Raw genomic sequence first — 25,541 nt, 5'->3', positions numbered from 1 at the left:
ACTACTTGGATCCCGCCTTGCTGTGGCTGTAGTGTAGGGCTGCAGCTGCAGCTTCGATTCGACCCCTAACCTGGGAACCTCCATATGCCACGGGTGCAGCCCTAAAAAGACAAAAAAAAAAAAATTACTTCAACTTTTAATTTCACTGAAATGCTTCAACCAAAGTATGACCTGGGAAGTAACACCTCACATTTAGATTTAAGTTGATTTTTGGTAAGTAGTTTCATATTTGTTTGTCTGTTTAAGTTTAGCTTATAAGAGTAGTTTTAGGTTTGCAACAAAATTAAGAGGAAGGTACAGAAAGTTCCCATATACCTCCCTCCCCTCACACATGCATGGCTTCCTCATTATCAACATTACTCACCAGAACTGTACATTTTTTAGAATGAACCTAGACTGGCATCCATAATCACCCAGAGTCCACAGTTTATCTTAGGGTTCACTCTTGGTATTGTATAGTCTACGGATTTGAACAAAAGTATAATGACATATATCCACCACTATAATATCATATGAAGTATGTTCACTGTCCCCCAAATCCTCTGTGCCCTGCTTACTCACATTTGTTTTAAGTAATTTTTAAGCTATTACCTCAAACAAAAAATCACATCTTTATGGTACATATATATACAATGGACTACCACCCAACCATTGAAAAAAAGGAATGTTGCCATTTGCAACAACATGGATGGATCTAGTATTATGCTAAGTCAGACAGAAAAAGATAAATAACATGTGATCTCATTAATATGTGGAATCAAAAAAAACAAAAAAACAAAAACAGACTCATAGGCAGAGAGCACAAACAGGTGGTTGTCAGAGGGGAGGGAGGTGGGGTGGGCAAAAAAGGTGAAGGGGAGATTAAGAGGTACAAACCTCTAGTTATAAAATAAGCCACAAGGATATAATATACAGCACAAGGAATATACAGTTGAATATCTCAATAGCTTTGTGTGAGGGCAGATGGTTACTAGACTTAGAGTGGTGATCATTTCAAAATGCATGCAAGTATCAAGTCACTTCATAGTATATCTGAAACTAATATGTTCGTTGTATGCTGTATGTCAGTCGTACTTCAATTAAAAAGAAATCACATCCTTGAAGGCAAACTTGTCATTTTGATATCCCTAGAGTTTAGCACAGTGCTTGGCATAAACTAAGACCAAATAGATGTTTTTGGAATTCACACCTCATTTTTCAGCAATGTATAAAACTTTATTAAAGAGAAAAGGTCTCTTCAATAAGCGGTGTTGGGAAAACTTGACAGCTACACGTAAACACTCTCTAATAACATACACAAAAATAAACTCAAAATGGATTAAAGACCTAAATATAAGACCAGATCTATAAAACTCTTAGAGGAAAACATAGGCAGAACACTCTATGACATAAGCCACAGCAATATCTTCTCCACCTTTTAGTGAAAATAAATACAAAAATAAACAAATGGAACCTAATTAAACAAAGGGTTTTGCATAGCAAAAAAAAAAAAAACCATAAACAAAATGAAAAAACACATAGAATGGGGCAAAATCTCTGGAAACGACTGACAAGGGATTAATCTCCAAAATATACAAACACCTCATACAGCTCAATAGCAAAAAGACAAAACAACCCAATCAAAAAATGGGCAGGAGATCTAAATGGACATTTCTCCGAAGAAGACATACGGACAGCCAAAAAACACATGAAAAGATTCTCAACATCACTAATTATTAGACATGTGCAAATCAAAACTACTAGGAGGTACCACCTTAACACCAGCCAGAATGACCATCATGAAAAAATCAACAAACAATAAATGCTGGAGAGGGTGTGAGGAAAAGGGAAGCCTCTTATATTGTTGGTGGGAATGTACATTGGTACAACTATTATGGAGACCAGTATGGAGGATCCTTAAAAAACTAAGAACGATCATATGATCCAGCAATCCCCAAATCTCCGGCACTTATCCAGAGCAACCCAAAATTCAAAAAGATAATGCACCCCCAATGTTTACTGCAGCATTATTCACAATAGCCAAGACATGGAAGCAGCCTAAATGTCCATCCACAGAGGAATGGATAAAGAAGATGTAGTACATATATACACTGGAATATTACTCAGCCATAAAAAAGAATGAAATAATGCCATTTGCAGCAACATGGTTGGACCTAGCAATTATCATACTTAGTCAGTGAAATTCAGACAAACATCATACGGTATTACTTACATTTGGAATCTAAAAATAAAATACAAATGGACTTATCTGCAGAACAGAAATAGACTTAACAGACTTTTTTTTCGTCTTTTTGCCTTTTCTAGGGCCACACCCATGGCATATGGAGGTTCCCAGGCCAGGGGTCCAATTGGAGCTGTAGCCGCCCCCCTACACCATAGCAACGCCAGAGCCGCAGCAATGCGGGATCCGAGCCGCATCTGTGGACCGCACCACAGCTCACAGCAACGCCGGATCCTCGACCCAGTGAGCAAGGCCAGGGACCGAACCTGCAACCTCATGGTTCCCAGTTGGATTCCTCAGCCACTGAGCCATGACAGGAACTCCAGACTTAATAGACTTTGAAAACAAACTTATGGTTACCAAAAGGCACTGATGAGGGTAGAGATGGACTGGAGGTTTGGGATTGGCATGTGCACACTGTGGTACACAGAATGACTGGCCAGTGGGGACCTGCTGTATTGCACAAAGAACCCTACCCAATATTCTGGAATAATCTATGTGGGAAAAGAATCTGAAAGAGAATGGCTGTGTGAACACGTATAACTGAATTACTTTGCTGTACCGCAGAAATTATCACAATATTGTAAATCAATCATACCTCAAAAAAACTTTAAAAATGAAAGAACTATATTAAAATTAACCTTTTTCCTCACCATTTTTGGATAATGAACTATTGAGCAGACTCACAATCTCAAAACAGAGATCAGTTTCACAATTCCATGCGGTTCCCGCTCCTGCTCCCAATCACAGTTTATCACTAATTGACTCCAAACTGCCCTCACTCCTACAGCAACTTGACAAAGCACCTTTACTCTGAAATCCTCAAAACCTCTCTTCACTTCCTCATGCTGCATGATGCCTTGCTCTGCTTTTCCGAGAAAACCGAAACCCACGATTTCCCTCTTCTTCCCATCAACATTGCTGGTTCCCCCTGCTCCTCCTTGGTCTCCAAGGACACAATCTTCCCCCTTTCAGTAAAGCCTGTCAGTCTCCTGTCTTTCCCACCCTCTGCCCCCTAAGTGCCTGCCTAGGATTTTTCTCCACTTACTTCCACTCCAGACCTCTCCTCACCAGAAATTATTTCTTCCATTCATTTCCACATGCAAACTACAGCTGTCCCTCCGGATCCAGGGAGATTGGTTCCAGGTCCCCGAAGGATACCAAAATCCTTGGATGCTTGAGTCCCTTGGAGTGGTCCCAAAGGACCTGCGGCTGTGTGCGGAGAGCAGACTGTATGCCAACCCTTCAAATCACTCTAAGTCCAGACTAGTCCAATTTGTATTCATTCTTTCTCCTCTCAAGCCCAAAGCACTTAATGAGGCATCCCATCTGACTGCCTCCTGCCGTGTGAATATGTATCATACTACAAGTCTTTTTGCCTGTCCTCTTCCCCTGAATTATATTTATAGGCTATTTTGGGGCAAGGACTGTCTTCAATCCCACTGTACAAAAAAGTCTCCTGTATATAGTGTACACGCAAATGTTTTTTGATAATGGAGTAGCAATAAGTTTGCTGAAAAATTAACTCTTCTATGACTTTAATATTCATTACTATACTAAAATAGTGAACCTTTCACAGGCCTTTATTTAATGCGTATATTTTTTCTTACCCTTTCTTCACATAAGCCTTATCTAAGTTAAAGCAAAGTCTTCTCTTCCGGTAGGATTTTGCCCCATTTAACTTACTTTGTAATGATAATGAGCAGTCACCTCAAAGTGGTTTTTCTAGGGAGGATCACAGTTTAAAACAGGGTTGAGGAATTCCTGGTGACACAGAAGTTTAAGGACTTGGCATTGTCACGGCTGTGACTCCAGTATGATCACTGGTCCTGGAATTTTCATATGCCGTGGGCACAGCCAAAATAATAATGATAATAATAGTAGTAACGAAATAAGGTTGGAAGATCCAAAGTTAGCATTCAGAAAATCCTTTAATACAAAAATATGAGAGTTCCTGTCATGGCTCAGTGGTAACAAACGTGACTAATATCCATGAGGACACTGGTTCAATCCGTGTACCTGCTCAGTAGGTTAAGGTTCCAGTGTTGCCATGAGCTGTGGCATAGGTCACAGACATGGCTCAGATCACACCGTGCTGTGGCTGTGGTGTAGGCTGGCATTTGCAGCTCCCATTCAACCCCTAGCCTGGGGATTTCCAGGCGGGTGTGACCCTAAAAAAAAAAAAAAAAAGCCCGAAGGGGGTAAAATTTGAAGCCACTTACAAAAAAATGTGTACACATGCTATATTTTTCCAGGGGAGCAAATCCATACTTTCATCAACTTAGGTCTTCAAGATTAAGAATCACCAGTTACCTCAAAAAGCTAAATATGGAATTACCATGTAGCCTATGTAGCCCAACAATTCCAATCTTAGATATATGGCCAAGAGAAACTGAGAACATATTTTAATAAACTTGTAAACAAATGTTCATAGCAGTATTATTCATAACAGCCCCAAAGTGGACACAACCCAATGCCTACTGATGAATGGACACACAAAATGTGGCAAATCCACACAACTGAATATTATTCAGCCACAGAGAGTAATGCAGGACTGACACATGTGAGAACATGGATGAATCTTGAAAATATTATGCTAAAGAAGCCAGACACAAAAGGCCACGTATTGTATAGTTCCATTTATGGGAAATGTCCAGAATAGGCAAACCCATAGACACAGTAGATTGGTGATTTCCAGGAGATGAATAGAGAGTAAATGGGGAGTGACTGATAATGGAAACCAGGTTTCTTTCTGGTGTGATGAAAATGTTCTGTAATTAAGAGTGATGGCTGCACACTTTGTGAACATACTAAAATCCACCGATTGTATACTTCTTAAAAGAAAAGGGAATTTAGAGTTTCTGCTGTAGCAAAGTGGGTTAAGAATCTGAATGCAGTGACTCAGGTTGCTATGGACGTGTGAGTTCAATCCCTGGCCAGGTGCAGTGGGTTGAAAGACACAGCATTGCCACAGATGCAGCTCAGATTCAATCCCTGGCTCAGGAACATCTAAATGCCGCAAGTGTGGCCATTAAAAAAAAAAAAAAAGCAAACAGGTGAATTTATGGTATTCAAATAAAGAATAAAAACATCCTTTTCCCTAGTTACATACTTGACAGCTTCTCTTGCATCATCCTTCTAAACTCAAACATGACACATTCCCATTAAAACTCAACAGTGCTCCCTCCTTTTCCTCAGGTTCCTAATTTACATATAGTTTCTCAGGCTGGAAATTTTCAGAAATAACTCCAATTTCTTTTCTCTCAGTTTCAACCGTTACCAATGCCAGTACTTTTTATTAACAATAGAAACGGTTACCATTCTTGACTATGTCAATCCTGACAGAACTATGCTAGACGATCTACAAGTAATTGTAATTTTCACAACCGACAGGCATTTTACAGAGGAAGAAGCTGAGGCTAAGGGGAATTAAGGACACTGTGCTTCGGGTTTTTTTCCCTCCAATCTATCCTCCAGCCCTCAGCCACAGTGATCTTCCTCAAACCAGATCTTATTGTGTTAACTCCTCTACCTAAAGTTCTTCCAAGGCTCTGCAAAGCCATAATGTCCAGACTCCTTAACTTGGTAGAAGCTGCCCCTCAGGATCCCCAGCTCTTATATTCCTCATACCAGCTTCTTTCAGTTCCTGGATCATGCCATGCTGCCTCCTCCTGCCTCTGGGCTTGGCACTGGGTTTCTTTATTCATTCACTCAACAAATATGTATTAAATGCCCACGATGGGCCTGCTATTGTATTTGCTGCTTAGACAAATGTTGAATAAAACAGAAACACATCCTACTCTCAAGGTACTTAAAGTCTAAGGGAAGGAACAATAATAAACTAGTAATTACAGATTATGATATGTGAAATGAAGAAAGCAGAAGGCTGTATTATAGAACATCTAGGGTCAGAGGTGAGGAGAAAACCCGCAACGACTGTTTTAGATAGGTTAAGCTGGTGAGGTCTTGGGTGATGACATTCTTTAAAACCTGAAGACTAAGAAGCCAGCTATATGAAAGTAGGGCAGGTAAGGGCAGAACAGGTGAAGAGGGACAGAAGATGATCCTTGAGACATGAGCAGAGTCCAGACCAAGGATTTTTGTAGCCATGGTTAGGAGTTTGAATTCTAATCTAAATTCTTCTGTCCTTCCTTCCTTCCTTTTTGCTTCATAGGGCCACACTTGCAGCATATGGAGGTTCCCAGGCTAGGGGTCAAATCAGAGCTGTAGCCGCCGGCCTACACCAGAGCCATAGTAACGCGGGATCCGAGCCCCGTCTGCAACCTACACCACAGTTCCCAGCAACGCCGGATCCTTAACCCACTGAGCAAGGCCAGGGATCGAACCTGCAACCTCATGGTTCCTAGTCGGATTCGTTAACCACTAGCCACAACGGGAACTCCTCTTTCTTTATTTTTTGAACTCGCCCACAGCATGTGGAAGTTCCAAGGCCAGGGACTGGACCTGCACCATAGCAGTGACCCAAGCCACTGCAATGACAGTGCCCGATCCTTAACCCACTGCACCACCAGGGAATTCCCTAATCTAAGTTCTTACTGCAATGGATTTCACTGAAGAATTTTAAGTAAGAGAGTGTCCCTTTTTGCCACTAACTGGAGAATGGATTGGAGAGGCACAAGAGGGGAAATGGAGACATGGGGCCTGAAGATACAGTCGTGGTTTAGGTGAAAAAAAAATGTGGATGATTTGATCAAAGGTGTCGTATAAAAGGAGGGAAAAAAGGAGACAGACTAGATGCAGAGTTGACCTGACCTGCAAAGTCATCAGCTGAAAGTGAGGAAGAGATGAAGAGAAGATATACAGAGTTTGGGGAATTGTCCTTGGAGAAAGAATGTAAGCTTACTACAGAAACAGAGGATCCAAAGGATTGCAGGCCCTGCTAAGTAAGTACTCAAGAGTTTGACCATTTTCATTTTTCTAATGTCACCAATTTGCCCAGGACTTTTTCCAACAGAGTTCAGCCATACAGGTGCAGGTGCAGAGAGTGAAAAGTTGGGTTCATCTAGAGTATGGATTGTGCCCGAGAGTAAAAGGCAAGGAGGGACAAGAGAATACTGTATTTTTGAGGGAGAAATCAGAATAAACTGTATAAAGGGGTACAGATGGACAGAAAATGGATCAATGAATTGGAGGAAGGGATGAAGTTCAGAAATTGCCTCTTTGGGGTACATAAGCAAAGGAGTTCTAAAAGCAGGAGACTGTGGCCAGGTAGTAATTTGCTGCTTCTGCTTGGAAGGGTCATCTCCCCTCTAGGCAAACATGACTACTGGATCTCCAACCACATCCATCCTGTGCTTTTCTGCTCCCTGTCTTCCCACGACTCCCCCTTTCCCACCCAAGTTTGTCACTATCTCATCCAATCATAAAGGCCCACCTCCAACTGTTCTCTCCTGGAAGCATTTATGTTTTCCTCACTGGCATCTCTCCTGGGGACAGCTCTCACTGTGTGCAGTATTGAGTGCAATACAGTGTGCAGTATTCACGCGTTACCACCTGTTCCTCATTCTTTTTCCTTTCTAGGCCCCTTTGCTCAACCGGGAAAACGCAGTGTTATATACAGTCAAAGGTGTCTGGATCCGGTGGCAGTACCCAGAATCATGCCAGGCAGGGAGCAATCATTCAAAAAATGCTAACAGGGATCCTTAGGCTCGCTGGCCCTCAATTCTCATCTATTCTCTAAAGCAATATTCTACTATAATTCTCTTCACAAAAGTCCCAGATATTTCCATTTATCTCAAGGGTGGGCTCCGACTTCACAAATTTAACATTAATCCACTGTAACATCCACAACACCCTCACAGGCGAAACAGCACGGTTAGGATGAAGCGATATTGGACCTGTATGATGATCAAAAATCTGCATGCCACGTTTGAAACAGTTTTTCTCATAGCTTACCGCAGGGCCACAGGAGAAGTGCCAAGAGTCACTTGGCACAGAGTCGTACTCATGGTCTGACTTCTGTCTAGCACCCACCTTCCTCCTCTCCAGCTCCAGATACAGGGCTCGCATCAGTGATCGCTCCGGAACCTGCTGCCATGGCCAGCATTACCGGGCTCCTCCCGAACCCAAAAGTGAACTGAAGGCGGACCGGGGTCCCAGAAAGGCCAAAATCAGGGCTCTGAAGCCGCAGCACAGGAAGCAGTTGCCGGGGTTGCTACCGGGCTCTTCCGGGAGCTGCAATCGCGTGAAAGTCACGTGACGGGCACTGGGCGGAGCCACGCAGGTTTGTTTTGATTCTCAGGTGCTACAAACGCAAGCACATGGTCTCCTTTGTGGTGCTTTTTACCTCCCTCAGACCGCAGTCTTCTTTCAGTGTAGTCTTCCCAAGGCTGCGTTTCTCCTCGTTTTCCAGTCAAGGTCTTCCTTTTCGCCTTGAGACTTTCCTCCTCCCAACAGTATTGGAGTTTTAGGGGATGGTGTGCTTTCTTCCTGGGGCTCGGGGCAGTGGAGTGTGGTTCTGCGCTTGCTTACTCTGCAGTCGCTCTGACTTGGATACCAGGATTGCTCAGCTTCTTTTTCCCTTCTCTTCCCGCCTCTCTTGCCCTTCTGGCAATAACACGACTCCACCTGGTTTTCGTGGCTGCCGGGGAATGCGAACCTCCGGCAATTGTATTTAATTGCGTTCTCCGTGACTCATGACCAACCCAAACAACCCAAATCGCTTGACTTCAGGTTTTCAAAGACACTAACCCCACAGCTGTCAGGCTTTTGTATTTAGGTATCAAAATAAACAACCAGACTCTAGAACAGGAGATCAACAACCTCCACTCTTTTCGTTTATTCTTCACCTAGGGCGTTTGCGGGCAGAAATTTTCCCGCTTTAATCGCCATATCTTTATTGCTCGCCTACTAATGCCAGGCAAAAGAGTAGAAAGAGATCTGTATCATATATATGAACGAAATTTACTAGTTTATAATGTCCTCATTGGGTATGTAAAGCACAAAAAAATATTTGATCAAACTAGGCAGTATTTTTTTGTGCATAAAAAAAAATGATTTTCATTGCGGCAATCCTCTGGGTCCCTACTATGCCTCAATCTTATCCTATCTCCCCCTCTAATTTTTGAAGCTATAAGCCCAACAAAAATTGGGATAAATCCAATTTAGAAGCAAACATTAGCCTAAGTGACCGGAGGTCCCTGAGTTGCTTATTAGGCACATGACGTAAACTTGGACACTTCCTCCCGCAATCTCGGCTTCCTCGCCCAACCTCAATTACAGCGTCTCCGGGGGCGCGGGGCGGGGGGGGTTCTTTTTCCCCTGACTCTGCCGCGCTCCTCCTGCCTTTCCAATTCTTCCCGGTGCCTGCTCAGAGACGCCGGCTCCACTAGCTCCCTCGGCTAGATTTCCTCTCCACTACCCGGCGCGGAGGCGGCCCGGGCAGCGCACCCCAGCCTTCTCCCAGCAAGTCACAGCTGCCCCGCCTCCCCGCCCGGGACCGGCTTGCTCAGCGCAGGCGCACCGACACGGCCAGGAGGCCGAGAGCGACCAAAGCAACCTCGGCCTCCGCCTCCTCCCGTAGTATCCGCGCGGGGCTGGTCGGCGGCCACCGGGACCGCGCCGGGCAGGGGCCCCGCGGGCCGCGCGTTGTAATGGGCTCGAGCTGGAGTAGTGAGGAGGAGCGGCAACCGCTTCTAGGGCCCGGGCTCGGGCCTGCGCCGGGAGCTGCTTGGAGAAGCCGGGAGGCGGCGGAGGCGCTGCCCGGGGCCGCCCCGAGTCCCGGGCGAGTGTACGGGCGGCGCTGGCTGGTGCTGCTGCTCTTTTCGCTGCTGGGGTTCGCTCAGGGCCTGGTCTGGAACACCTGGGGCCCCATCCAGAACTCGGCGCGGCAGGCCTATGGTTTCTCCAGCTGGGACATCGCGCTGCTAGTGCTGTGGGGGCCCATCGGCTTCCTGCCTTGCTTCGCATTCATGTGGCTTCTGGACAAGAGAGGTGAGGGGGTTCTAGAAGTGCCGGCCAGCGCTGTCACTCCTGGGGGAGCCGCCTCCCTTGGCTTCTTCGTCGGGGTTGTGTGAGGTGATCCGGTGTTGCTAGCATCCCATTCCTGACTAAGAACCCTCTGTCCCCAAAGCGACAAATATGGGAGGGCTTCTTTTTAGGTTCTGTTTTTATCAAGGCCCATTATGCAACAGCAGGGATTAAGAGATCTCTAAATGTTCAATTTTTTTTCATATTTGAACATCACAGCATCCCGTGCACGTGCTGTGTGTGGTTTTTACATCTGACAAAAATGACCACTGCTTTGTCTTCAGAGGAATTTGAGGATGTTGAGGGCGAAAGGTCGGAAAATAGACTGATGCCCAGATACAAGGAAGTAATGAGTTGGCTTTGCATAGTAGATGACTCCAGCCCAGGAAGAGCTGTTGGGAAACTCAGATCTGACGCTTTGGTTTCTGGAAGATGGTGCACAGCAGCTTTAAAATGTGTATGGCTAAGCTTGCAGATGAATGAAAACTTTTTTCATAGAGAACACTCTGGACAGACATCTCACTTTACTGCTTGCCAATGTAATTCCATGAGTGGAAAAAAAGGTCATAGGGTTGAATTAAATGAATGATATGGCACTGAATTATACCACACAGGTATGAGTAAATGATTCATGAACAAGGTGATATAGCTGCTAAAAACGGGGGACAGTTCTAGGCGTAGAAGTGTGATGTCTAAAACAAGAAGAGAAAGGAGTTCCTTGTGGCACAGTGGGTTAAGGATCTGGTGGTGTCACTGAAGCAGCTCCGGTTGCTGCTGTGGTGAGGTTTGATCCTGGGAACTTCCATGTGCCACAGGAGTAGCCAACAAAATAAAATAAATGATAAATAAACAAAACAAGAAGAGAAAGCTTGAAGTGCCTCAACTCTAGTGTTCCATTCTTAACATTAATTTTAAGATGGCCATTGGCAAACTGGAGTACTTTTTCACAAAAAGTTGTATGACAAGAATTTAAAGGATGTAATAATCACAATGTGTCAGATAAAAGGGATTGGGTGTGTCAGTCTTCAAAGAGTAACTTAAGGCAGAATATAAAATATGTGAAGATCAAATAAATGAGCAGTTACACTTAATGTGAGTAGTTCTAGAAGGAATAACTAAACTGAATGAAGTTATGAAGTGCTGTAACTGAAAGCGATACAAGGAAGAACCTTCTAAGAATGAAAGTGTCCAGCCCTGGGAGGTATGTCTTGATTACTGTGGAACTTCCAGGTAGAGCAAGGACTTAGGCAGATATGTGCTATTTGCTGAGAAAGGGTTTCTTGTACCAAATGGAGGTTTTCTTTGTTTGGATTTGTTTGTTGGTTTTTAAACTAAATTTAGGCTTTATTTGGATTTCACTAGTTTTTGCACTAATGTCCTTTTTTTTTTCTTGTTCCAAGATTCAGTCTAGGGTCCCAAATTGCATTTAGTTGATATTTCTCATTAATCTCCTTCAATCTGTGACAGTTCCTCCATCATTCCTTCCAGGGTTGGCTAACTTTAGAGGAAATGCTGTGCTCTTGTTTGTTTTTATTAACTTTCAATCAGGAGCACCTTGCAGCATCATTCCCTAAATATACCCAATTTTGTTTTTATGGTAGAAAAATGTTAATTTTGACCATTTTACTGTAATTACATCTACTATCTATAGCCAGGTAAATTAGAGGCTAAGAATTCTCTTTACAAAATAAGTTAGTTTATGCGTTCTTTCAGAGTTTCTATGACTATATGGTGAATTCGGTTTTATATTTTCTGTTGGTTGGAGCAACAAAGAAAATGTTTTTTAAATCCTCTTGATTAGAAAGTGGTTTCCTTTTCAGTAGGAGAAAGCCAAGACACTTTCATGAAAGCTGGCTGTCCTGCTGCAGGTGTCCTATCTTCATACACAGAAGTAAGTTCCTGACATCTCTAGGGGACTACTTTCTCCCCAGAGTGAAGGTAGTTATCTGGTCTTCGTGCTGCCATGAGTTCCACCTAGCTTAGTAGAAGACTAGTTATCTTCCTGAGGTCAGTTTTGTACCCTCTCCCTCCTTATCATTTTCCAGCACGGAAATAAAAATGGACCACCTAGTGCGTCAAATAATAGGCGAGTCAAAAGTCAGTGTGCCCTAGAAGCCAAGTAAACAAAGTTTAAAAGGATTTAGCACCTGAATGTGTGCTAAGCTCTAGGGAGAGAGCCCTCATGGAGCTTCCATTCCGATGAGGAGGTCCAGGCACCAGACAACAATACAATTAAATATTTAGAGTGTCAGATGATGATAAACGTTTTGGAGGAAAATGAAGCAGGGGAAGGGAGAAAGGACATGTGACTGGGTGATACTCTCTCTAGATTGTCAGGGAAAGCTTTGCGGATAATGTGTGTGTGAGCAGAGACCTGAGGGAAAAAGGAAACCTGACTTGGCAGTTGTGGACAAGACTGCTTTGGACATGGACGTAGGTCCTAAACTTGTTTGGCATATCTGAGAAAGCACTGAGGCATATGTGGCTGAATTGAGCCATAAGGGAAACCACAGTAGGAGATGAGAGCAGAGCACTGGTGGGAGGCTCAATTCATGCCAGGGCCCTCATGGGCCACTGTTGGGACTGTAGCCATAAACGAGTGAGGAGCGCTCACTCCTCGGGAAGGTTTAAGCAGAAGAGTAAAATGATGACTCTGCCGTTGTCTTGAGAACAAGAGTTAGAGCAAGGAGACCAGTTGGGAGGCTAGTGGATCGACTCAGATGGGCCCAATGGTGACTTCCAACTGGAGTGAGGATAGTGGAGGATTTGAGAAGTGGTTGGATTCCAGACATATGTTGAAAGTAGACTCACCGATATCTATTGATGGATCGGCAGAGGTGGAGTGTAAGGTAATGGGAGGATTCTAAGATGTTTCTCAACTTTTTAGCATTAATAATCGGGAGAATCAAGCTGAAGTTTGCTGAGATGTAGAAGACTGCAGAAGGAGCATTTTGGGGGTAGATGGCATGCACATCAGGAATTTGAAATGCCTGTTAAACAGAGGGCAGGCTCAACTGTCGGTTTATTGCCTAAGCAATACATTTGGGATTTGTCAACCTGTAATGGTATTTAGAGTCTTGGAGCTGAGTGAGATCACCTGTGGAGAGAGATGTAGCTTCAGAAAACTGAGCCCAGGGGCATTGCAGCATTGACAGCTTGGGAAGATAAGACCAGCTAGTGGGGCCTGAGAACAGAACCTTAGATTTAGCAACAGGGAGATCTTTGGTGTCCTTTAAAAGAATATCCCTGAAGTGGTGGGGGTGAGCTCAGGAGGGTACACCTTTATATCAAGCACTTATACTGTAAAGGGCAGCAGAGAAACGGGGCAGTAGCCAAGGGGAATGTGGCTACTGAGAAGGTATTTTTAGAGATAAGAGATATTAAAGCCTATCTCTGGAATGCAGTATCCTAATGGGTTCAGTAGACGGGGACATTGATAATGCTGGAGTAAGGGGGAGGAACTGCGGTGGCCATGTGTTTGAGTAAGCAAGATGGGTGCAGCCCTCCAGAGCAGGTACAAGTGTTGACAGCTAATTCTTCAGGAGTAACAGAAAATAGAGCATATGGATACAGACGCAGATGGTGAGTGGTAGGCGCTTGTGGGATTTATCTTTGTTTATAGTTCGCAGAAAATAGGAAGCAAAATTATCACATGACAGTGAGAATAAGGGGACCATTTTTGGACATTTGAAGAGAAGGGATGAGTTATGACACTATTTCCTAGGAGAGCAGAGAACACATGGACTAGGAAATTATAGTGGGATTGTTGGGCAATCCTAAGGGTCTGCTCGAAGTGACTGGGCATTACTTTCAAGTGAGACCCATTAGTGTGGTTGTGTGTTTTCTTCCAGTCAGTTGTACCGGGCAAGCACAGACTGGGCAGAGATGGCAGAGGGAGATATCATATACCAGAGTTGTGGATTGCCAGATGGGTAGGACTAAGAAAGTGTAGGCCCAAAGTAGAGGATTATATAGAGAGGGATAAAACAATGGGCCATGGAGTCTAAACCAGGTGAAGGAGAAAAGGAAACCCATGAAGTGGATGAGAAAAAGTAGTAGGCACTAAAATTGCTGTTCCCAATTGGATGAAGAATTTAGAGTCCTAGAAGGAATGAATGGGAAGGAGAGGGGTCATGGTTGAAGAATGGGATGCTTATTAACATTGGAAATATGTCATGAATGCAATTATGGTAAAGATAAGGTCAGAAGTATAACCAAGAGAGTGGATGACTTAAAGGTCATGATTGTGAAATAAGAAGTCAGGGGACTGAACTCTCACCACTGCTATTCAGCATAGTTTTGGAAGTCCTAGCCACAGCAATTAGACAAACAAAAGAAATAAAAGGCATCCATATAGGAAGAGAAGAGATCAAACTGTCACTGTATGCAGATGACATGATACTATACATAGAAAACCCTAGGGACTCAACCCCAAAACTCCTTGAACTGATTAATAAATTCAGCAAAGTAGCAGGATATAAGATTAACATTCAGAAGTCAGTTGCATTTCTGTATACCAGCAATGAAATGTTAGAAAAGGAATACAAAAATATGATACCTTTTAAAATTGCACCTCACAAAATCAAATACCTGGGAATATACCTGACCAAGGAGGTAAAGGACCTATATGCCGAGAACTATAAAACTTTAATCAAAGAAATCAAAGAAGATGTAAAGAAATGGAAAGATATTCCATGTTCCTGGATTGGGAAAATCAGTATTGTAAAAATGGCCATACTACCCAAAGCAATCTACAGATTCAATGCAATCCCTATCAAATGACCCATGACATTTTTCACAGAACTAGAACAAACAATCCAAACATTTATATGGAACCACAAAAGACCCAGAATCGCCAAAGCAATCCTGAGAAACAAAAACCAAGCAGGAGGCATAACTCTCCCAGACTTCAAGAAATACTACAAAGCCACAGTCATCAAAACAGTGTGGTACTGGTATCAAAACAGACAGACCAATGGAACAGAATAGAGAACCCGGAAATAAACCCTGACACCTGTGGTCAATTAATCTTCGGCAAGGGAGGCAAGAACATCAAATGGGAAAAAGAAAGTCTATTCAGCAAGCATTGCTGGGAAATCTGGACAGCTGCATGCAAAGCAATGAAACTAGAACACACCCTCACACCATGCACAAAAAGAAACTCCAAATGGCTGAAAGACTTAAATATACGACAGGACACCATCAAACTCCTAGAAGAAAACATAGGCAAAACACTCTCTGACATCAGCCTCATGAATATTTTCTCAGGTCAGTCTCCCAAAGCAATAGAAATTAGAGCAAAAATAAACCCATGGGGCCTCATCAAACTGAAAAGCTTTTGCACAGCAAAAGAAACCCAAAAGAAAACAAAAAGACAACTTACAGAATGGGAGAAAACAGTTTCAAATGATGCAACTGACAAGGGCTTAATCTCTAGAATATATAAACAACTTATACAACCCAACAGCAAAAAAGCCAATCAATCAATGGAAAAATGGGCAAAAGACCTGAATAGACATTTCTCCAAAGAAGATATACAGATGGCCAGCAAACACATGAAAAAATGCTCAATATCGCTGGTTATAAGAGAAATGCAAATCCAAACTACCATGAGATACCACCTCACACCAGTCAGAATGGCCATCATTAATAAATCCACAAATAACAAGTGCTGGAGGGGCTGTGGAGAAAAGGGAACCCTCCTGCACTGTTGGTGGGAATGTAAACTGGTACAGCCACTATGGAGAACAGTTTGGAGACACCTTAGAAATCTATACATAGAACTTCCATATGACCCCGCAATCCCACTCTTGGGCATCTATCCGGACAAAACTCTACTTGAAAGAGACACGTGCACCCGCATGTTCATTGCAGCACTATTCACAATAGCCAGGACATGGAAACAACCCAAATGTCCATCGACAGATGATTGGATTCGGAAGGTGTGGTATATATACGCAATGGAATACTACTCGGCCATAAAAAAGAATGACATAATGCCATTTGCAGCAACATGGATGGAGCTAGAGAATCTCATACTGAGTGAAATGAGCCAGAAAGACAAAGACAAATACCATATGATATCTCTTATAACTGGAATCTAATATCCAGCACAAATGAACAACTCCTCAGAAAAGAAAATCATGGACTTGGAGAAAAGACTTGTGGCTGCCTGATGGGAGGGGGAGGGAGTGGGAGGGATCCGGAGCTTGAGCTTATCAGACACAACTTAGAATAGATTTACAAGGAGATCCTGCTGAATAGCATTGAGAACTTTGTCTAGATACTCATGTTGCAACAGAAGAAAGGGTGGGCGAAAAAAAATGTAATTGTAATGTATACATGTAAGGATAACCTGACCCCCTTGCTGTACAGTGGGAAAATAAAAAAATTAAAAAAAAAAAAAAGTCAGGGGACTGAGAAGCCAGGCTATTGAAAGGATCATCTAGTGGATATTGAACTCACCAGATTTATGAAAGAAACCGTGAGGGTGAATGTAATATGAGTAGAATATGAAAAGATAGAGGCCATGGGCAGGTATGTGGTGGTCTGCAGACAAACTGCAGGAACTGGTGAGTATGAAAGTTGGATAGAATTGGATCAAAGGTGGAGTTCCTGTTGTGGCTCAGTGGTTTACGAATCTGACTAGGAACCATGAGGTTGCGGGTTCGATCCCTGGCCTTGCTCAGTGGGTTAAGGATCCAGCGTTGCTGTGAGCTGTGGTGTAGGTCTCAGACACGGCTCGGATCCCGAGTTGCTGTGGCTGTGGTTTAGGCAGGCGGCTACAGCTCCAATTCGACCCCTAGCCTGGGAACATCCATATGCTGCTAGAGCGGCCCTAGAAAAGGCAAAAAGACAAAAAAAAAAAAGAAGAAGAAGAATTGGATCAAAGGCTGTTCTGGGCGTGATGGAGTAGCAGCTCCCGGATTTATCCTTCCCACAATAACAACTAAAAACAAAATCGAAGAATAAGAAACCATGGTTTTCAGGCAATGAACAACAAATAAAGCAGAATAGTAGTCACTACAATTGCTTCAGCTTGCTCCCTGGAAAAAATTTCCAGGCAGAAACACTGAGATGGGGCATTTACACAGAGTTCTGCTTTTCTCCTACGCTGAGGAAACAGTTGAAAATTCTAAGAGGCCAGCATAGCTAGAATTCTTAGGGTAGAGTACCAGAGAGGAAACGGGCTCAGAGAGAGAAGTTTCTAGATCTGCAAGGAATTCTTCTTGAGTCTTCAGCTGAGCACTGATTAGCAGTTTACACTTGAGGAAACTACCCAAGTCTGGAAAAAGGACTACCAAAAAGGAGCAGGTAGAACAATTCTCGAAGTTCACACAAGGCTGAGAATGCTTCGCATTCCAAACAGCCAGAATGGGAAAACCTCATAATACATAGGAGGTTGGGTTGAATACTCAGAAAGGTATTTTCAGCAATAAACACAAACAAGCTCTAGATTAAAGGGTGCCGTGGTTCCACCTAATAAAGCTTGAAAGTACTGCTTGGAAAGATCAAAAGTAACTTATTTGTATCCCAAAACATTGTTCAAAAATATTTAAAGGAGTGAAAAAAAAATCCATCATCCAAGGAAGTAAAATTCAGAATGCTTGACTTCCAAATCAGAGATTACCAAGCTTGCAAAGAAACAGGAAAATATAACATATAACCAGGAGAAAAAGCAGTCAGTAGAACAGACCAAGAAATGGCACAGACAATAGAATTAATAGACAGGGATATCAAAATAGCTACTATGAATAGTATACTACATAGGTTCAAGAAAGCATGTTAGGAGTTCCCCTCGTGGCTCAGCAGAAACAAATCTGACTAGCATCCATGAGTATGCAGGTTTGATCCCCGGCTTCACTTAGTGGGTTAAGGCTCCAGCGTTGCCTTGAGCTGTGGTATAGGTTGCAGTCGCAGTTCCCACCTTGATGTGGCTATGATGTAGGCTGGCAGCTGCAGCTCCCATTCGACCCCTAGCCTATAACTTCCATATGCTGTGGGTCCGGCCCTTAAAAAAAAAAAAAGGAACTCTTGAGAATAGGACAGTTTTAAATGGCCTAATACACATACAATTAGAATTCCAGATGAGAAGAGATTGGTAAGGAGAGGGGGCATAGAATGAAAAGAAATGCAAGGGGAAAATTTTTTTGAAGAAATAATGGCAGAAAACTTTCCAAATTTGACAGTATCTATAAACCCAAAAATCTAAGAAATTCAGGAATCCCCATAGTAGAAACAGCATGAAGAAAACCATACGTAGCAAATCTAAGCCTGAATAAAACTATAACAAACTGCATCATAATTATATTGTTTTAAACCAGAGAAGATCTCACAAGCATGGAGAGAGACGAGACTGGTCGCTGTAGAGAGGAGGGAGTAATAATGATCTGGAAGTGGCTGGGGAAGCAGTGTCCTCGGGGAAGAGGTTCAGAGGAGTAAAAAAAAGTAAAGGCAATGTTTAGAAAAGAGCTTGGAAAGATAGAGATTCCACTGAACCGCTGATAGCACTCTAGAAGGCACAGTGGAAAGATTTCAGGGCTGAGGAGGTGGCTGAGATGAGGTCAGATTATGGGATGCATGAAGCCACATTGGGATAAGGATGACTGGTGACTCTTGGGTCTCTTGTGACCAATGAAAACAGGAAAAATAGGCATGATGTGATTAGTCCTCATAGTCTCCAAAGCAGATTGGAGTGGGAAGGCTGTGGCTGTTTGGGGTGGGGACAGGTTGTCTTGTCAGGGGCAAGCAGAGCTTGTCTTCACTGCACCTGATGGAAGTGGAGCCTGAGAAGGACAGTTTTACCACGCAAAACTGATTTCCGTGTATCCACTATGCACAGATGTGTGTGTGTGGTTGACTCCCCACCCCCCCCATCAACTCTGAATCATGATTTTAATTTTTTTTTTCTTTTTATTTTTTGGTCTTTTTTGTCTTTTCTGGGGCCGCATCTGTGGCATATGGAGGTTCCCAGGCTAGGGGTCTAATTGAAGCTGTAGCCACCAGCCTACACCAGAGCCACAGCAACTCAGGATCCAAGCCACGTCTGCAACCTACACCACCGCTCACAGCAACGCTGGATCGTTAACCCACTGAGCAAGGCCAGGGATCAAACCCACAACCTCATAGTTCCTAGTCGGATTCGTTAACCACTGAGCCACGACGAGAACTCCGAATCATGATTTTTAGGCCCCTGTTGTGGACATTCTCTTCCTGTACCCAGTAGGTTCCCAGCAAAAGGAGTTGGTTCCCAGCAAAAGGAGTTATCTCATGTGTTAGAAGGAAGCTTCCTGCAGAGTCTGGAGGCCATATTTAAATAGAAATTATTTTTATTTTCAATCACGTTTGATTTTTTTTGAAATTACTCCTGTACCATTCATCAGATGGTTTTTACACTTTCATCCTAGTACTGTAATCACTTGGAATCTATTTATATGATGATCTTAGATGTCTCATAAGCATATTTTCCCAGGGTCCTCATATCTCTCCTTCCCGAAGTTAGTTGAGGTCTTTTTGATTACATGGAACTGTAGAGTCCTGCCTTGTCAAGATCTGAATGACATCAAGAAAGCATTCTATTCAAAACTGAGCATCAGCTGAGATGGATTAAATAATACTTGCAACAATTAAAAATAAAAAAGCCACAAGTTGTACCTGCAGGGTTGCTTTATAATAACCAACTTTTCACAACTTCTTATTTTTTTATTTTTTTTAGGTAAGAGGTAGATTTCCTAACATAGGATTCTTGTGAAGGATACAAGCGAGCAGGCAGGGGTGCTCTGTCCTGAGAACTAAGTGGGCTACATTTTTGTGTTTTCTTTTTATGGCTGCTCCTGTGGCATATGGCAGATCCCCGGCTAGGGGCAGAATCAGAGCTGCAGCTGAGGCCTGCGCCTCAACCAGGGCAACCTCTGGGACCTATTCCACAACTTGAGGCAATGACGTATCCTTAACCTGCTGAGCAAGGTCCGGGGTCGAACCCACATCCTCACAGAGACAATGTCAGGTCCTTAACCCACAGAACCACGACAGGAACGCCTGCATTTTTATAATCAAAGGAAAAGTGGGGTGGGAAAGAAGACCACCTTCTTTCTCTTCCTATGTAAAGATGTTACAGGAAAATGGGGCATGAGAGGATGTTCATGTCCCAGGTCTTGGGTGAGTCCCTGGGGCTGGCTGCCAAGTGAGGGTTCTTGACTTTACACAGGAAATTCAATAGTGAAAGTAAGCTTATTGAGAGAAATACACATTCTGCAGGCCGAATGCTGTCCCATATCTCAGAAGGCAAGAGGGGTCCTGGAGACACACACTCCGCAGAGTGGAGGCTGTCTCAGAACATGAGAGTGCACGAGGTCTTTTTTTTTTTTTTTTTTTTTGGCCGCCCCTTGTCATATGGAGTTGCCAGGCTAGGGATCAGCTCTGAGCCTCGGTTGCTACCCAAGTCACGGATGCAGGGATGCTGGATCCTTAATCCACTGTGTCGGGCTAGGGATCAAACCCACATCCCAGTGCTCCCACCAAGACACCCCCAATCCCATTGTGCCTCAGCAGGAACTCCTATTCTTAAAAGTTTGTGTTAACTGTTATATTGTCATATGTTTGATAAAAGTCATAATTGAGTAGAAGAGTGTGCTGGCTTTCAGCCGTAGTGATAGGAAACTAGTTATTTGGACCATTGGTCCATAAACAATGCCCCACTGCCCACTTGGTGGCTGTTTACCTTAATTACAAACCAAATATTAGGACAAAATAAACATCATGTAGAATGTAAGCCTTATAGTCCCAAATCTATAAAAATTGTATCCACTATCTCATAGGGCATCCAGTATAATCTTATAACAGCAACATTTTGCAAGTTGAGGATATTTATGACCATGAATGTACTTTTTATTAATTACACTCTATATCCTGTGGCTATGATGTGGTTTTTAAATCTGTGTTCTGTTAGTAGAAGCAGTAAATGAGCAGTATGTATGCATTACTTGTTCCCGAGAAGCACGATTTTCTACGGCATTTCTTCTGCCAAATTATATTAATCATATTCAGATCATACAAGAATATTACAAAGCTTACTCAGTTCATATCACAAATTATCCTCCATGTAGCGAGTGTGCGCCTGATCTGAATATCAAGTTTATTTTCTCTGCTGTGTTTGATCTGCATAATTACAGTTTTGTTGATTTTCAATTTCCTTCAAGCAGTGAAGCCCTTTGAAAACCAAACGTTTAACTATCTCCCCTCTGCCAAAAAAAGAAAGGTCTGGGGGAAAAAAATAAAAGAAAATATGCATTAAACAGCTTGTCTAGTCACTGTGAAATGGTTTTAAGGAGGTGTTGAGTTTGGGAAAATTGGAAGAAATGTTGCCGCGTTTGCCACATACTCTGTAGGAGCCACCTGTGTGGCGTGGCTGCAACAAAAAGTAAGGCAATATTAATTTACTAGTAGGAAAAGTGCAGCATTCCGACTGTAGGAAGATAGAGCCCCATTTATTATTCTGCCATAGGTAGACTACTGTGTCTGTCTTTATATTTTATATTTTGCTCTGTTATCCACATAGCCGATCATTGGCACACGTTTAAAAACAATTGATTATATTTGGGATACAAAGGGAAAAGTCGTCTGATCCGTGTTATCCTCTAAAATCCCAAATCATGCTACTTTTTAACAGCATCATTCTATAAGTTGAAAGCCATCTGCTAAATCAAGAAAAATTAAGACTATGATTGTAATACTAACTGAAGCATTCTAATGGACCACCTCCTAAGACTCTAACAAACTTGTCCTGATTATAAGATAAAATAAGTAATCAATGACTTGTTTTTGGAGAAAACTTAAAGCAATAACCTATCATCTTAAAAAACTTTTTAGGGGCAGTTTAGAGGTTTTTTTTAATTAACAACTTGAATTTGAAAATTAGAAATTTTATATTTGAGATGTAAAAGTAAAATACCTTGTCTTTTAAAATTATTTTCTGTATTCTTCCTGTTCTTTCTGAACAAAGCATTCTAGACATTCATTTTGAAAAATCGGAGCTAATAGAACTTTTTCCTCTATTCTTGATATAATCATTCAAGTTTTCTATTAAAGTTAGAATCATTTCATTTTCAGTGTGTAGAGTTTTTTCCCCCACGCTGGGAATTATAGAGGAAAGCTGCATTAGAATAGAATACCAGTATGGATGAATAAAAAACTCTTTGTTCTTAACATTGAACTTCCTTGAAGAGAAAATAGAAAGTAATCCAAATATCTTTGTTTCCTTTTAGGTCTTCGGATAACAGTGCTTCTAACATCCTTCCTTATGGTTTTGGGAACTGGTCTAAGATGCATACCTATATCAGACTTAATGCTGAAAAGAAGGTAAACACTATAAATAACTAAATTTTTCTCTATGTTTTTCTCTTTCGTTGTAAGTAAATTATATATGTTTGGCTATAAGCTTTCAGTAAACAATTCCATTTTTAAGAAGATCAGTGGAGGGTCATATTTATAGTAGCATTTTTTTCCTGACATGATGCTTAATTCAGTGGACATTTAGTAGTTGTTATGTGGAAGACACTACACTAGTTATTGTATAGATAAAAAGAGAACAAGTTAATCTTCATGTTATGCAAGAGCTATAATAACCATGGAAAAATAGTGGTGTAACATAAGGAAGAGTAATGTAATTAATGCCATAAAATATTTATAAAATTGCCCCAAAAGACTGAGAGAAATTTTGGCTGAGGGTGTCAAAAAGAAGGGTTCACGAAGAAGGTGATAACTAAATTAGGCATTGAGGGGTAAATGGAATTTTGATGATTGTAGTTAAGGCTATTCCACGGTAAAGGAACAGCAGGAACAAAGGCATGGAGACAGGTAAGCATAGGCCTCTTCTGAAATGGGTAGGTAGTTTCATTTATGTACAGCAGCATTTCTGCACCCGGGGTCCATGATTTATTCTTGGGGAGTGCAGGGTATATGGAGATTTTTTTAGATTTTGTTTTCCTTTTGGTTATAGTATTAAAAGATTTTTAACCAAAAAGTAATCTATAACTAAAACACATTTTTATTGCCAGAATGTCAGTTTCTTAAATTAGTGTTCATCAAACGGGGATCCTTGGATCTGACCTTAAGAGCCATTGAGAAAAAAATTTCCTCCTTAAAAAGGACCTATAAATTATTCAAGTTTGGGAGACACTGGTCTACAGAGTAAGGCCTAAGAATGGAATGTGAAGAGATGAGCTTAGAAAAGGATATCCTGATTATGAAGGATATTGATGCCATCCTGTAGAACTGTAATTCTTTATTGGACGGTTGGGAGCCACTTAGGTTCTTCATCTGAGCAGCAATAGGATCAGAACTGTATTAGGTAAACTATTGATTTGAGGTAAGTAGGATTGATTACAGAGGGTTGAGACTGCCAGCAGGAGACCAGGAAAGATGCAGTGAGAGCCCACGCTGGAGGCATTCTTCTGTTTTGTTTATTCATTTATTAGATCATTTATTCAACAAAATTCACTGAGCTCCTTCTACGTGCAAGCTTTCTTCTGTTTATGGGGAATACAGAGAACACAATAGAAAAATCCCTGCCTTGTGGAGTTTACTTTCCACTTGGGAAGACTGGCGATAAACTAGATAAATAAATAAGTATTTGTATAGGGAAAAATATAGGGAAGAAGGATTTGAAATGTTAGGGAAAGGGTGGTGAAATTTGAGAAAGAATGGGCCAAAAAACCCTCACTGGGAAGATAACTTTTGAGGGTAAAAGCCTGAAGGAATGAATGGATGATGCATTATGTAGGGGACAAGCATTCCCAGCAGAGAGAACAGTAAGTGTGAAGGGTGGGAAGAGAAGAGCACGCCTGGCAGGGAGGATGGTAGGGCTGGAGCCGAGCCAGAGACTTTATGAGAAGGGTGGTATTCATGAGACCAGCAAGATGGGAGGTGGCAAGAATGTGAAACCAAGTCCTTAAAGACCTTATAAGGACTCCAGCTTTTTCTGAGCTAGCAAACCACTGGCAGCTTTGAGCTGAGGAGAACATAGTCACAGGCTTCTTTATTGAGAATAGACTAAGGCTGGAGGTCAAGGGCAGGTGTTAGGAGGAGACCAGATAGGGAACCCGTGCAGTAAACCAGGTGAAAGATGATGGTGGCTTGAGCCATAGTGGTGGCAGTGTTGGTAAGAAGTGGTAATTCTGATTATACTGAAGGATTTCCAATGTGTTGGATAAAGGGAATAAGAGAAAGTGAGGTGTCCAGAATGACGCCCTTGCCCTAGGATGTTGTGGGAATGGAAAGGATAGAACCGATGTGAGACAGAACATGAGAGAAAGGGATTGGAGGTGATATGTTTGAGGCTGCACTCTGGAGACTCTGGAGACTCGGTGATTTCATGACGCAGGTCACAGGAGGAGGAAGGAGTGATTTTTTATTTTATTTTTGTCTTTTAGGGCTGCACCAGTGGCATATGGATTTTCCCAGGCTGGGGGTCAAATCAGAGCTGTAGCCACTGGCCAACGCCAGATCCAAGCCACGTCTTTTTCCTGCACCACAGCTCACAGCAATGCCAGATCCTTAACCCACTGATCAAGGCCAAGAATCAAACCTGCAACCTCATGGATACTAGTCAGATTCATTTCCACTGAGCCACGATGGAAACTCCAGGAGTGAATTTTAGGTACAAGATGCTCTCATTTGGAACAGAATTTTTCATTTTCAAAATACTGTTCATTTGCTGTTCATTTTCATATTTTCAAAATAGGTTCTCTCCAGAAAATTTAGAGGACAAGTGTTTTATATTTTTTAATGATTTTTATTTTTTCATTATAGTTGGTTTATGGTATGCTGTCAATTTCTACCGTACAGCAAAGTAACTCAGTCCCCCCCATATAAATAAATATGTATATATGAATATATATATGAATATATATAAATATATATGAATATATATACGAATATATATATATATGAATATATATATATATTCTTTTTCTCACATTATCCTCCATCATGTTCTGTCATAAGTGACTAGATAAATTTCCCTATGCTATATGGGAGGATCTCATTGCTTATTCACTCCAAGTGCAATAGTTTGCTTCTATTAACCCCAGACTCCCAGTCCATCCCACTCCCTCCCCCTGCCCCTTCCCTTTGGCAACCACAAGTCTGTTCTCCAAGTCCATAAGTTTCTTTTCTGCAGGAAGGTTCATTTGTGCCGTATGTGTTTCATATTTTAAAAGGCAGATAGCAAAATCATTGGGGTTCTTGTGGATCACTGGTCTTTATTTCCTTTTTTTTTTTTTTTTTTTAATGGCCGCACCTACCTCATATGGAATTTCCCAGGCCAGGGATT

General features: G+C 42.2%; 2 protein-coding genes across 4 annotated transcripts in view; one reads left to right on the top strand and one right to left on the bottom strand.

Annotated features, from left to right (window-relative positions):
• Positions 1-9,398, bottom strand: part of HSPBAP1 (HSPB1 associated protein 1) — a 66,201-nt gene extending 56,803 nt beyond the window's left edge. For 2 of the 3 annotated variants that reach the window (XM_047790760.1, XM_047790768.1), the window contains exon 1: positions 8,216-9,398. In XM_047790760.1, the coding sequence (XP_047646716.1) occupies positions 8,216-8,288 (73 nt within the window). In that variant the 5' untranslated portion in view covers positions 8,289-9,398. Of the gene's footprint in view, positions 1-8,137 lie in introns of all 3 variants that reach the window. The other variant, XM_047790775.1, reaches the window with a different exon arrangement.
• A 16-nt stretch (positions 9,399-9,414) lies between these two features.
• SLC49A4 (solute carrier family 49 member 4) overlaps positions 9,415-25,541 on the top strand; it is a 92,048-nt gene continuing 75,921 nt past the window's right edge. The window contains exons 1-2 of the mRNA XM_047790783.1: positions 9,415-10,174; positions 22,474-22,567. Coding sequence (XP_047646739.1) covers positions 9,835-10,174; positions 22,474-22,567 — 434 coding nt within the window. The 5' untranslated portion in view covers positions 9,415-9,834. The remainder of the gene's footprint in view (positions 10,175-22,473; positions 22,568-25,541) is intronic.

Source organism: Phacochoerus africanus, chromosome 1, assembly GCF_016906955.1.
Source record: "Phacochoerus africanus isolate WHEZ1 chromosome 1, ROS_Pafr_v1, whole genome shotgun sequence".
Taxonomy (NCBI): domain Eukaryota; kingdom Metazoa; phylum Chordata; class Mammalia; order Artiodactyla; family Suidae; genus Phacochoerus; species Phacochoerus africanus.
This window is presented reverse-complemented; position numbering and strand designations above follow the sequence as displayed.